At 39.3% G+C, this 13,619-nt stretch overlaps 1 protein-coding gene across 3 annotated transcripts in view; it reads right to left on the bottom strand.

Moving 5' to 3' along the window:
- Positions 1–211: 211 nt before the first annotated feature.
- The window catches only part of cpt1ab (carnitine palmitoyltransferase 1Ab (liver)), a 31,088-nt gene continuing 17,680 nt past the window's right edge, over positions 212–13,619 (bottom strand). For all 3 annotated transcript variants that reach the window (XM_069181792.1, XM_069181791.1, XM_069181793.1), the window contains exons 10-19: positions 10,715–10,910; positions 10,092–10,280; positions 9,012–9,117; positions 8,100–8,216; positions 6,445–6,609; positions 5,669–5,800; positions 5,189–5,341; positions 3,628–3,741; positions 2,990–3,082; positions 212–2,010 (exon numbers count right to left, since the gene is read on the bottom strand). In XM_069181792.1, the coding sequence (XP_069037893.1) occupies positions 1,924–2,010; positions 2,990–3,082; positions 3,628–3,741; positions 5,189–5,341; positions 5,669–5,800; positions 6,445–6,609; positions 8,100–8,216; positions 9,012–9,117; positions 10,092–10,280; positions 10,715–10,910 (1,352 nt within the window). In that variant the 3' untranslated portion in view covers positions 212–1,923. The remainder of the gene's footprint in view (positions 2,011–2,989; positions 3,083–3,627; positions 3,742–5,188; positions 5,342–5,668; positions 5,801–6,444; positions 6,610–8,099; positions 8,217–9,011; positions 9,118–10,091; positions 10,281–10,714; positions 10,911–13,619) is intronic.

A 13,619-nucleotide genomic window follows, 5' to 3' on the forward strand; every position in this document is an offset into this window, starting at 1 on the left:
GTCAGCAACTCTATTTTTTTATATCTCCTTGACCAAGCTAAAGAGCCCTGGGAGCAAAATGTTGTGGTGAGTAGATGTCTTTCAACCAGCATATTTATCAGTGACCAACTGACAATTCCATTTAGATGGATTTATGAAAATTAAAATATCCAAATTAAAATGACTGTAGCATGGTTTTGAATCCATATAAATCAATACTAGAAAAAAACAATTGAGTTTTGGCAATCTTTATTGTCCTGGGAAATCTTACTTTTGGTTTTTGAGTTCTTGTACATAAGTTGTGAAATAGTCAGCTTGTGTAATTGTACAATCTCAGCATTAAATCCATGCAACAAGCACTATAGCCATACAAATGTGAAATCAGCAATAATATTCATGAATAACAACAAAAGGATGGAATAGCCTTTAACTGAAAATTCAAGTACGTTTTTCTTTTTAATGATAAAATACATACAATATTAAATCTGCTGTTAATGTTGAACTGCTTCACACTTCCAATCAAAAACAATGTGTCCTGAACCAATAACATTTAGCCAGACTTGCAAAGTTTCTCTTTATTCAAAGGGTTATCAGAACCATTGAAAAAAAAATGCAACTGTATTTAGTAAAAAAAATGCATGCATGTTTGTTACTGTATTTGTACATAATTTTAGTTCTGTTCATACTTTGTGTTTTGTCAAGTGTAACAAAATGATTCTAATAACACTTACCATTAAAAAAAGAAACAAATACAACAACAAAAGACACAAGCCTTACCATCATTTTCTGTTATCCACTTAAGTCTTCCCAACAAACAACAAGTGTAAAGCACTTCATTTTTTTAAAGATCAATATCAAAAGATGATAACTGTCCTAGTATAGAGGCTCTTAGGAGTCCAGAGAATGCAGGCTTCAGTCTGAGAAGACCTATAATTCCCATTATTTAATATCATCTGTTAATATTGCTTCAGCAAACAATAATGATGTACATCAACTCACCAATCCATTACAGAACAGATAGTGTAATTGATTTAAGGCTTAAAATTAGAAACATAAATGCCCACAAAATTAAACCAGTTCTAATATTGAGCTAATGCGATGGTCCTTGCTGAAATTTAGCTGGTGTAGTAACTTTGATCCAGACTGGCAAAGCTTCCAGACCAGTGGTTTAGGCAGCAGGACAGAACCAGGAGTCACCCAACAGTTCTGGGAGCCTTTTCTATGTGTGAGGCTTGGTTGTCAGCGTTGAGACCCACAGCGCATGGCTGGATTCAATCTAAAACTACTCCCTACACTACTGCAGCAAATGCTTTTTGCCTGACTATCTCACCTGACAGTGTAAAACGAGAGCTGTCCTGATGCATACCAACCAGCACAGCTACTATTTTCTGAATTGTGATTTGTCACTTCATCTACAGCTACTGGAAAACAAGTGTCATTGCTGCAATTTACTGCAAAACACCTAATGTGGATAAAGAGTTAAAAACCTGAGTGAGAACGAAGATAAACTATATTATTTCTACTTTAAATTAATCAAATAATATAGCAGCTTATACGGTTACTGCACACCCATAACAGTGCAAGACCTTTCATCATTCTAGACTGTAAATGATGTCACCAAATTCCCCAGTTTCACGTCTGATGTGACCCTTACCATCTTTCCCTTTCCTTCACTCTTCATTCCAGTAGAAAACTCATTAAGACAGCAGCGCATACAATCTTTTAAAACAGGTCTGAATATCACGTACGAAAACTGCTTTTATCCCACAAAATTTGAACATAACCTTGAACACAATATCAGTTTAACTTCTATTATTTTTAGCCTTTCCTTGTATTTTGTACTCATTACATTAGAATTAAAACCCAAAATACATTTGTACAAGTTTATGGAACAATATTTTTGGAGCCTTTCTTCTTTGAGCTTTTGCCCTGGCAGGAAGTGCATCACTTGACGGGCTTATTGTCCAGCTCAAAGAGGTTGAGGATGTCAAGCATGGCCTGTGTGATGTTGTTTCCAAAGCGATGGGAATCCTGTGCAGAAAAAAATGGAGTTCATGACTGAAATTCAGAAGTTGAGATATACCCTCCCCTGCTATGTGTAAATACGTTATAAACTAGACCTTACTGTTAAATACTAGAGCTTGCCAATATCTCTTGAAAAGGTCAATAAAAGTAACTCAGGTTTGTGAGCCTGCAATGAAAATACACTAGAACACTGTTGAACAGTCTCCTCCAGTGCAGGACATCTGAACACGTATTTGCTTACAGCTCTTTCCACGTTTTTTTCAGGATATGACAACTCATTTCTAGGAAAAATTGGGATAACGGATCACAAACCTACTCATACAAAATTTCATGAAACAGGTCATCAAAAGTCTTGAAACCTGCATAGATCAATTAGACGTTCCAACAAGTGTATGGACACTGTATTGGAATCCAGAAGACTGCTGAAGGGTCCCAGGGCAAAAAAATACTGAAATCCTGTGTTTAAATATCATTCCTGGACCATAATATAAATTTAATTCTTAAGTATCAAATCTCTTGCAGAAGCTGTTTTTTGAGGATGTCTTTAAATTCATAATGGTAAAAACGCTGACACAACAGTAAGAGTCATTAAACCCATTAAATTATTTATAGACCTGTGGGTCTTGAGGTCAGCAGTTTATCACCTGATCAAGTGGAAAAGAACACTGGAAAATTAGTCCTTAAGATAGATCACTGTTAAAGTGAGAGTGAACTTTCTCACAATTAAATTTCCAAAGTTACAGTGTTTATTTCAAAACAGCAAGTGATAATCACAGCCCTCATTAGAAATGTGCACATTGTGAGACTTCATGATTCATATCCTTTTGTTAGAGTGGCAGATGTATGACTCCACGAGGCACATATAAATAGGAATGTCATCTTGTGACTGCATTTTAGAAAAAAGTATTCTACCAAATCCTCTTTATTGTGTGAACAGCAAATGCACACAATATAGAGGATGGTTGCATTGTGGCTCTTTGCTCACCGTCTCATGACTGGAGAGTTTGCTGGAAATGTGGAAGTTGATGTGGTTTTCTCCAATAATGATGTAAGAAACTCCATATCCATCATCAGCAACCTGAAAAAGACAAGCTGTCTTAGCAACAGTTTCTTGCACAAGCACCTTCCTAAGGTAATCCATGTAGTCTCTATGTTTCCTGTGGGTGTGAGATGGCATATCATAGCACACGTGTCTTGGGCGAAATGAGGGGATACCAATGTGGACAAAAAAAACATTGACAACTACTATCACACAGTTTTTCTGAAAGTACAGTTTTGAAAGACCTGCCATATGAAAATGAATACCTCACCAAAAAGTGTGACTTTTTCCTTGCCTGTCGCATAATTTGATGTGACAGACCACCCGGGTTTTTTCATATATACCACTCAGTGTTGGAGACATGCCTTCACGTCATGTCATCCAGCTCTGAGGAGCACTATGTCCTCTGCAGAAAAGACTCACATGAGGAGGACGCGGATTAGCCCTGTAGTCAATGGTGAATGACAAAAACCCACATGGGTGTTTTGGTCTGCTCAATTTTGTGCTTTAGGTGTTGGCAAACTTCTAATTTGCCTGCTGTCAAGGCTGCTCATTGCGGCAGAGCTCCGGCAGTGAGCACTCACAGGTCCAAAGCCGCCACCACTGGTCACATGATTTGGGTTGTTGCGCAGGTCGAAGAGCTCCAGCTGCTGGTGGGGCGTCTGGCTGGTGGACAGCCTCCAGGGCTCCGACAGCACCTGGGGGAAAACCAAAGCACAGCTCCAGCACAGGGCATAACAGAACTGCCCAGTTAAAGCCCATCCATCCTTTGTCTAACCACCTCTTCCAATTCAGGCACAAAGGGGGAGCCGGAGCCTATCCTGGCAAGCAATGGGCATCAGGCAGGATTCACCTTGGATGGGCTGGCAGTCCATCTCAGGGCACACAGACACACAGACACACTCACAACAGGGCCAATATGCCTTTGGACTGTGGGAAGAAACCAGAGTACCCAGACTAAACCCACACAAACACAGGTAGTACCAGGTTTGGACCCCAGCCCTGTTAGGCAGGAATACTAACAACTGTGTCACACTGCTGTTCTCAGTCAAGTCAAGACGTTTTAATTCAATTCCTCTTCAACCTGTGGCGGAGGTTAATAGAAGGAATCAGACGATGCCTGAATAGACTGGGACTTAGCCTATAATGTAGCTCCTATAAATAAAGAATCTTCTAACTAGGATTATTATTTGGCATCATGAGGTAGTGAGAAGGCGGTAGCTTTGTGAGAGGGCCACCTGTTAATGGAAAGAAAACTGTGACAATAGGCACACCTGGTGTGATTGAGTAATTAGCACTCAGAGGAAGTGTAAGAGAGGCCCTGTGTGGAACTATTCACTCCGCTAATTAAAAGGCTCTATGAACTGCCAGAAGGCAAAAGCTTTCAGTGTAGAGGGAGGGAAACTGGGAGACAGAGAGGTGAAAATGGCCCATAGCTGAGAGAATAGTCTAGATGGCACAGGTTGCGTTTCAATTAGACTCAACAGACAGATATGTGGTCATTATGAAAGAAGCCAACAAAAAAAGCAGCTGCTGCTGCTTTGTCAGGGGAGCTAGAGTTGTTTACAGAGTGATCCATGGCCAAACAGGATCAGCCAGGATAGTTAGAGAAGAAAGAAGACGCCAGATATGAATGAAGATCTGATGCTTGGTGAAGAGTTTAAGTTATTTTAGTGAAGACTGTGATTGGATGACACAAGGTGAGTCTAATCGAAGACTCCAGTGTCTTGTGATTCATGAGAACTTCAAGTGAAGAGTTAGAGAAGATCAAGTGATGTGTTTGAGTAGAGCCAAGTGAAGAGCAAGTTGGAAAGAAGATCGTACACACTTCCCAGAGAGCTCTTAAACACGTTGGAGCTTTAACTGTTGTATTTTGTAAGTGAAATAAAATCCCAAACATGTGACTACAGACAAATAAAGAATAAAGAAAAACGTATTTGATCAATTAAGGTTTCAATTATCTAATGAAGGTGGGATGAAATTAAAACCGGCAGTTGTGTGGGTCACCAGGACTAGAACCCACAAAGGGAGTCCTGGTCACTATGTGTTAAAGACAACATAGCCATGCTCAAACCACACATGTTTTTCTATCTGGTAAGTATCATCACCTTTTAAGTTAAAACAAATTTATTGTAGGATATTTACCTGCTTGAGGAATGGGGAGTCAACTCCAAGATACTTGGACACAACATAGAGACAGAAGAGGTGACGGTCAATGCCTTTTCCAGTCATGGCCAAACGGTACATATGCTGGTGTTTTTCAGCTGCACGTTGAAACAGCTTAATCTTCTCTTCTTTCTTGAAGAAGAAAGCAAAATTAGTAAGCAACTGAAATAGCCAAGTTATTAAGACCATGACAAGAATGAACTTGTTACAACAAGCCTATACTTGAAAATCCTCACCATCCATTCTTATGTATACCAGGCATTGATAACTGTCTAAGAAATAGTTTCTTGCCTTAGTGTCCAACTGGTTTTTAACCACTACCATGTATACCCCTACATTCTTCTTTTTGAACTGAAGTTGCAGAAACTATCCATCTTACTATTCCCTTTACAAATCTAAGTGAAGACGGGTGCTCTGAGCAGATGTTTCGGCTGATCTGAAGGGTCAGGCTTCTCTTACCGTTGCAGAATTCATCATTGCACGTACAAACTCGCTGCTCTCCACTGTGCAGGAGCGCACTGTTTCCGTCCTCCCTTCTCGGAAGAGACGCGTCATTGAAGCTTCATAGGTCAGACAGAACTTGCCTTTGTCCTGCCAGCAAACCACACACTCCTTTACATTTAAGCAAAAGTAGGCTAAAAGCTGGGGTTAGTTGTTTTGAGCATGTCACACCTGAAACTTACCAGGGGAAAAGGCTTATGCCAAAAGGTAACCTAAACCCCCACCTAGCTGTCTAATAACTTACTGTACAAGCTTGTGAACTAGCTACCTTATTATTGTAACTAAATAATATTATCCTGAAGAAAACGTTATTTGACCACAACGACTAGTTTAGTTATAGAGGATTCATCCAAGTTGTGGGCTATCCATGATGCTGCCCGAGGAAGTGCTCTCTGTTGGAAATGAGATGCTATTTGCTGTTTTCTGTCTGCATCTAGTTATTACGGTGTTCATAAGGCTGTTCAAGCACTGTTTTATATTTTGTGCTCATTGAGGCAGTTAATCTGTTTCCACTTTAAAATTAAGTGACAAGTGATGAAGAGACACATATTTGTCTGTGACCAGATGATTCAGGGTTGAAGAAATTATGTGTTTTTTTTCTACATCTTACTAACACTGCTCTCAAGGGTATTCAAGCTGTGGAGCATGGCGTATAAGTTCCTTCTAGTTTCTCTTAAACACCATGGAAAATGTAGGTTCCTTTTCTTCAAAGTATGTAGATTCAGCTGTCTTACCCTGAAATGTGCCAGCTGCAGGGCAATCTGAATGAAGGCATCGGGGCTGGTCTTGCATTTCTTAATTAGCCCCTTCCCAAAGGTGTTGAAGGGGACGATGTGGATGTCAACGTCATCGGATAGAGCTTTGGCAACCGTGAAGGAACTGTCTATTACGCCCTGGCACTGGAACACAAGGCAGAGAACAGCAGACCAGTGGGTTAAGCAGTGCATCTTGGTTCCTCTACACTAGTAATGGTCGCAGGTGTACAATGCATGGTTAAACTAGAACAGATAAGTCAAATGTAGTTCAAAATAATGGGTGTGCTTAGAATAAATAACTTCTAACAATGTATTTAATGAAGCTAACAAACTAAACATTAAATATGAAAGGAACTGAATTCTCTTAGTGCAGCGTCGACACAAGCAAATAAAAAACTTCAAAATGAACCAAGAACACAAACTCCAGTCCACTTCCAGGCAAACTTGGTGCAGGAGACCTAAACTAAGTGTAAACAACTTGTATATAATGTATTTCAAGCCAGACCAAGAAGCTCCCTTGATACTCATGCAGTGTAAATATGCAATACACTGAGTATTAAAACAAAAAATAAATAGTATGCTTAAGGATCACCAGGGGGAGACAGACTACAGAATATGAAGGCCTAAATAGCTGACTTGAATCTTTGGCTCTGTAGTGCTTATATACTGGATTTTGCACAGATTAACCAAGAAGAACCTTGAAATGAGGATTTCCTTCAATTACCAGTCTAACACTGAACGTGCAGAACAGTCGAAACCCATTTTGTACTATACTGAATTATCTTTTGAACCTGGTTAAAAATACTGCTACATCGAATCATTTTATACCTATATATAGGTATATAATATATAGAACTATCCATAGGGCTGTCATGAGTCGACGCATTTAACAACAACAACAACATAGTGATACTCTGACTGAGTTACTGTTATTAAAGACATTTTTAAGAAATTAATGCAATAGCCTCCCACTAAAACAAATGTTAATGCTTCTGCCTCCATCAAGACAGATCTTGATCTGCACAGAGAATCGTCAGCTCCTTTATTAGAGAGTCCCACTTGATTTGTTGGCTACCATTCTTAAATGATCTAATGAGTCTGAAGAATCACAGCCTGTTTTTTCTGTCTCATTAAACGTCTTTACGGTCAAAGGCCTAGCAGTTTTTCCATAATCTGTTGCAGGAACAAAGTTCAGATAAGGAAGCAAGGAGCCTGACAAAAGGCCGTGACACTGACTCCTGTGCTCCTGATCTCTTTGGCACAGATTAAACAGCCTATGGCAAACCCATACACCTGTCCACCCTGCATGTCGAGTATAATAAGCTTTTTGCACTGATACGCCGCCACACATACAGTACATGAGACCATTGCTCCTACATTGTTTTGCATACTGTAACTTGGATCTCTCTTGTTAAAACGCAACTTTAAGAGGATATCTTGAGCCAAACTGAAATCCAACAAAAACTATTGAAGACACCAGATCAGAACATAACTGTAGTTGTTCGTAAGTGCATGCCCTAAAACATTACCATTACCCACTACTCAATTTTGCAAAATCAGAAGACAAAGAAAAGCTGTGCTTGCGTCCACCACACAATGCCACAATGCCCGTCCATCCAGATTTAAGAGCTCACCTCTTCTGTGATGTCCCACTGCAGTCTCTGAGGGCCGGGAATACTGGAGTTGAGCTCTCCTTTGCAATGCCCATCCTCCGTGTAACCGAGCTGGAAAGAATCGATTGCCAGGACTTGCTGCAAAACAGGAACAGTGCAGACATGCTCACAGATCATTTCTGTAGTAGAGTAACCCAGCATCACCAATAATCCTTAAGCCTTTAAAAATCAAGGCCTCCAAATAATCCACATCTATAAATTGCCTTCATCAGCCATCGCATCACCCAGGTGGGGCTGCACACTGGTAGTGGAGGGGAGTCCCCATTACCTGTAAAGCACTTTAAGTGGAGTGTCCAGAAAAGCGCTATATAAATGTAAGGATTATTATTATTACCAAGGCACAAAACAGAGCCGAAAACAAACAATTTCCTGCATTCAACTGACATTTAAGTCAAGATGGCAAAAGAGGAAGTAGCTCCAGAAATAATAGAAATTAAAAATAAAGAAGTTTTGTCATAGTATTAATTTTAGCTAATAAATGCATAAGAAAATACAGGATGCTTTCTCACACAACCATAAATCAATTTATAAATGTATAATGTCAGTAAAAATGTATAACCTCAAGTGTTCTATAGTGACAGTGTACTGTACATATGGTGATCCCATTCATTAAGACGTAGGCAAACATTAAATTAGCTTATTGGCAAAAATGCTAATACTCATTAACACAATTGCAAAAATGAAAGAGAAATCTCCGGATCAAGAAAATGAGCAAATTTGCTTAAATATTTAATGTCTGAAAAAAACTGATTGAAAAGGCCACTAATCACACATTTCTACACAGGTTCCTGTTTAAATGCATTCAAGTATTAGTTGAGCAGATGCGATTCTCTTTGCTTTGTGAGTGCAGGAATGGTCTTATCTGTGTCGTACCTCCCACAGGTGTCCTACAATAGGGGCATCAGCCCAGGAGTGCTCTGCATTCAGCCCCATGGTTCCATTCTTGTAGACAATGAAAGTGAAAGATTTATCAAACCACCTAATAAAAAAATAACAAATTTACAAAACACTTAAAAGTTAGCCAAGTCTTAAACACATTTTGTATAAAGATCAATGCAAATCCATACTTACATTAAAGTCATGTTACTAACTGACCTATTCTAAAGCGACTAATTCTGTACTTCAGCTGGGACGGTACAAAATTATAGACTTATCTATAGAGTTGGAAGATATTTTCTTATAAAGTCAGTTCCCATTGCGAACTCTTTTGATTGAGAAACAGTTGTCCTTACCTTTCATGACTAGAACTAGCCCCAGATCTCCATCCTGCTGAAATCTAATGGAACTAGTAAAAACTGCAACTCGATCCTGCACACCATTATTCATCATCACATCCACTGAAGGCTATCCTACACAAATAATGGGATGGAACAAGACTCTGGACACATGCTGAATCCTGTTCGGGATCCCTTTCTGCTCCCTGCAGCCCAACACAATGCTTAGCAGGAGTTCTCAATATTTGTCAAAAAATCCAGTTAAAGGCATAATTAAAATCAACTGGAAATTGGGAGAATTAAAGAAACAGGATGGATTTCAGAAGAATCAGGTCAATTGGTACACCCAGCTTATTCGTCAATTCCTCAACCTTACAGGACAGCAGTCTCTCACCAGTTGGCACCAGAATGGCTGCTGTGTGCACAATTAGGGCACAGAAAACCACAGGGAGATCCAGGTGGATTGTGACTGTACTGTGGCACACTTTCCGTAGACCTCACAAGCCTTTCAATACGAGACAAATCACATCTTTTGTGTCATTAAAATACACATTTCCTTTGTGACCTTGGCTCCATGAATAATTACATTTTCATTTGAGCCCGTCTAACAACAAACGACCCTGCAGGTGGTTGTGTCCGCAGTTGTGTGAGCATGTATACGCGCCCGATTCTTACATCTCACAGGCCCTGCAGAGACCTGCGGCTGTTCCATCTCTCTGTTTGCGAACGGGGAGCTCACCTGTCGTAGCACTGGCCATGAAGCAGAGATTTGGCATAGTTGCTCAGAGAATCCACAGGACTCTCCTTCACGAAGCCCTGCTCGCTATCATCCAGAGTCATGAAGAAGGCTGCCTTCTCCACAGTGTCCAAGGCTTGCTTATTCTTCCCTTTACTGAAATAGGCCTGACGAGCACTGGCCCAAGGCACTCTTGGAAAGTAAGTGAGAGAGGGCTTTCCGTCAAGCTCAATTCTGTTTTGACTTCATTCCTACTTTACAAAATATTCTAACAGGCATAACTTATTGTAACAAAAACACTCCTTCAAATCAAGCACTATCAGAGCACAATTATACTATTCACAACTGCAGCCCTTCCGACAAATTTCTAGAAGTTCTTAACCAATGTTCATTAGTGATAACGAACAGACAAGCCAGCAGTAATTTTGGTAACAGTAGATTCAGTAAAATCATCTGTGTTTAATGTGTTGGTGGTGTTAATATAAAAAAGATATTGACATTTATTAGAAGCAATTAAGTTGAACTTTACTTTACTTCCAGATAAATCACTAAGACAGTATTTTATCATTAGACACTTTACACACTGATGACAGGAAAAGAGGACAAGGTGTCCAAAGCAACCTCACCTGTCTCCTGCTGTCAGGGCAGCCAGTTTCTCCTCTCCTGGCTGTGGTTCAGACTTGTCTGCCAGAATTCTCTCCATCTGCTGCTCAATCTCCCTGGGCTTCAGCAGACGCCCATCATGATACATCCACACCTTGAAGAAGCGCCCCTTGTGGTAAACCACAATGTGCTTGCTGTCCCTCATGTGTTGAAGGGTGTCTAGATGCGCACACAGGGAGTGAAAGGAGTTTTCTGTACTTCCAAGCCTGCCACAGCTCTTCACAACACATCAGGCAATGGCTCACAGTCTTGGCTAGAGTTCGCTAAGACTACAAGCAAGCATTGCTTCTTCAATTTGTGCAGCAGCAGCTTCATTTCAGTGTGTGTGTGTGTGGACTGGCACAGAACCCAAAAAGTGCATGGAAACTTCACAGTGTTTCATTGCTCTTAGTTTTTTTTTTTGCTTTTGCTTTATTTCAAGACGGAGGTCTCAAACTCTTTGTGTCTTCTGGTTTTTGTTTCGTCTTGAGTAGTCAATTAAACAGGCCACCTAATTGTGTTCTAGACGTATACAGTATGGGACGTAGGTACTGTATAGGTACCTAACTCTGAGCCTAGTTGGAGGTATTGAAGCTAGTTAAATAATTTAACCAACTACATAGCTGAGAATGTGGTTGAAACAAAAATCAGAAGACACAAGGTTCTCCAGAATTTGAGACCCCTGTTATATAGAAACGTGAAATCATCCTGTGTTGACCACATAGTGGATATTTGCTTTATATTAGTTTAACAATCTGGAACATCAGGTTTTATTTTACATTTCACTTTACCGCAAGCCAAGTAATCATTAGCTATCTATCAAAAATCAAACAATGTGATGCATATATGTTATAGTGATCACAGAAATTGTTTTTTTTTCTTTGGCAACACAACTGCCAACAAAAGTGGTATCAATATTCTGTCAATAAAGTTCTTAGATGAAATACTGTGAAACCTCCATCCAATATTTTGAGTGCTACGTGTACTTTTTCTTAAATATTTTTTAGACATGTATAGACTTTACTTTTCTCTAATTCCAGAATTTCATGTTCACAAAAAGGCAGAGATTTCAATTTTAGTGAAAAAGAAAGCAACAGAATACAAAATCTGACTACAAACTAATGAGGGCTATTTCAAGGAACCAAGGAACGAAGAAAAAATGTTGATAGAATGATTTACAGAGGCCTAAACAATGTTGTTTCATGAGCAGCACTGACTGAAGAATGCTTTTGAATTGGCTCCTGGTTTTTGTTTTGTTTTTGTGTAATGTTCTAATTTTTTTAATCAAACTTTCCAGCGCTGCTCACTCGGTATGAAACAAGCTTGTAGCCCAGGAAAACAAGACAGGGGTTCGTGATCTGACACTCTTCCTCTGAGCTTTAGTCCAGAACTATTGTCTCGCACCCAGGATGTTTTGCTGAAGCTGATGTTTGAGAGTCACACTAAATAGCATTGTATCGTCACATAGTAATCAAGCCTAAAGAAAGGGACAGGTTTGTAGTTATATGAAGATAATAATATCTTGTTTCTATCAAGCGCAAAAACCTGTTCAACTAATCAAAAGCCAAGCTCTCCTCAGTGGCAGACTGATTCTTGCATTAAAGGGGCATTTAAAATAAGAAAACACTGCATTAAAAGGGCCTCTACTACTTGTAGACTTTAATCTTGATCATGAAAAATGACCCATAAAGTGAAGGAATTACTGCACACTGACTACAGTGAGAAAAACGGTGTACATGTATTGTATGAATTTAGGAAATGTCACTTTTTTTCTGAGAAGCATTAGCTCAACATACAGTATTCAACATGTTTTTTTTTTATATTTTATCACTGCTGTCACACAACATCATCTCTCCAATACAACGTGTTCTCTATTCCTCAAGAGCTTCCCACCAATTTGCTACAAAAGAATTTGTTTTCCTTTCTGCAAGGAACGTAAGTACAAAAATGTGAAGACTCGCCAGCTTCTGTGTAGTTAATTTCATTAGGCAAAATTCTATGGGCCTTGATTTCAGTGCCTTTAGGGAAGGGGTTTAGCATAGGAAACTGGGGGAATTCTCTGGATGAATAAAGCCCAAATAACATCTTTTAACACACACTAAGGAAAGCAGAAAGAACACACACAGGACCACAAGCCGGAAGAAGGCTCTCATTCTCTAACTGCAGAATCCAATGCAGTCTGCATTACTATGCATTAGGGTGAGCTGATAACTAATTCTTCTTCAATATTAAATGTAAAAAAGAAATTCATGAATCTCTCTCTACAGAAGCAGAAAAGGAATTATCTTGGCTTCCCTTCCTACAGTCAGTCTGCAGTGAAATTGTAATTTATACTGGCTTTTACATATACACCTATAAACATTTCTTCATGTATTCTATGTTCTACTACTACTATTAATATTGCACAATAATGACATAAACAAAACCCACTTCATTCGTCTGGAAAACACAATAGGTGTGTCAATTTGTTTTATTCTGTTTTGGTTATTTTGAAAACTGAAAGAAAAATGCTCCCATTCATTTAAAAAGGGGCAGACCAGTACATGGCTTCTGCTCCCTAAACTCCCCTACTTGATCCTGCCTATGCTCAGAGTCTCATGTTTAACTACACAATAACCTCCATTATCTACAAAACTGAGAAATGTCTTGCTTACAGTCTGTTAGCAAGACTAAAGCACTTTCATACATACAGTAGATTCTCGTTTAAATGTAATGTAAGAATTGTCTCAGTAATCAATTTTTATAACCCACCCTGTAACAGGAGTTGCAAGATTCTAAGTCAGTGCTTTGGCAGGACAATTATCAGCCAGGTGAGAGAGGTGATTTATTTCTGCATGACAGTTTTAGTATGTATAATTAGACTCATGTTATTTTGTTACAGTAATATAG

This window comes from Lepisosteus oculatus, chromosome 21, assembly GCF_040954835.1.
Source record: "Lepisosteus oculatus isolate fLepOcu1 chromosome 21, fLepOcu1.hap2, whole genome shotgun sequence".
NCBI lineage: Eukaryota > Metazoa > Chordata > Actinopteri > Semionotiformes > Lepisosteidae > Lepisosteus > Lepisosteus oculatus.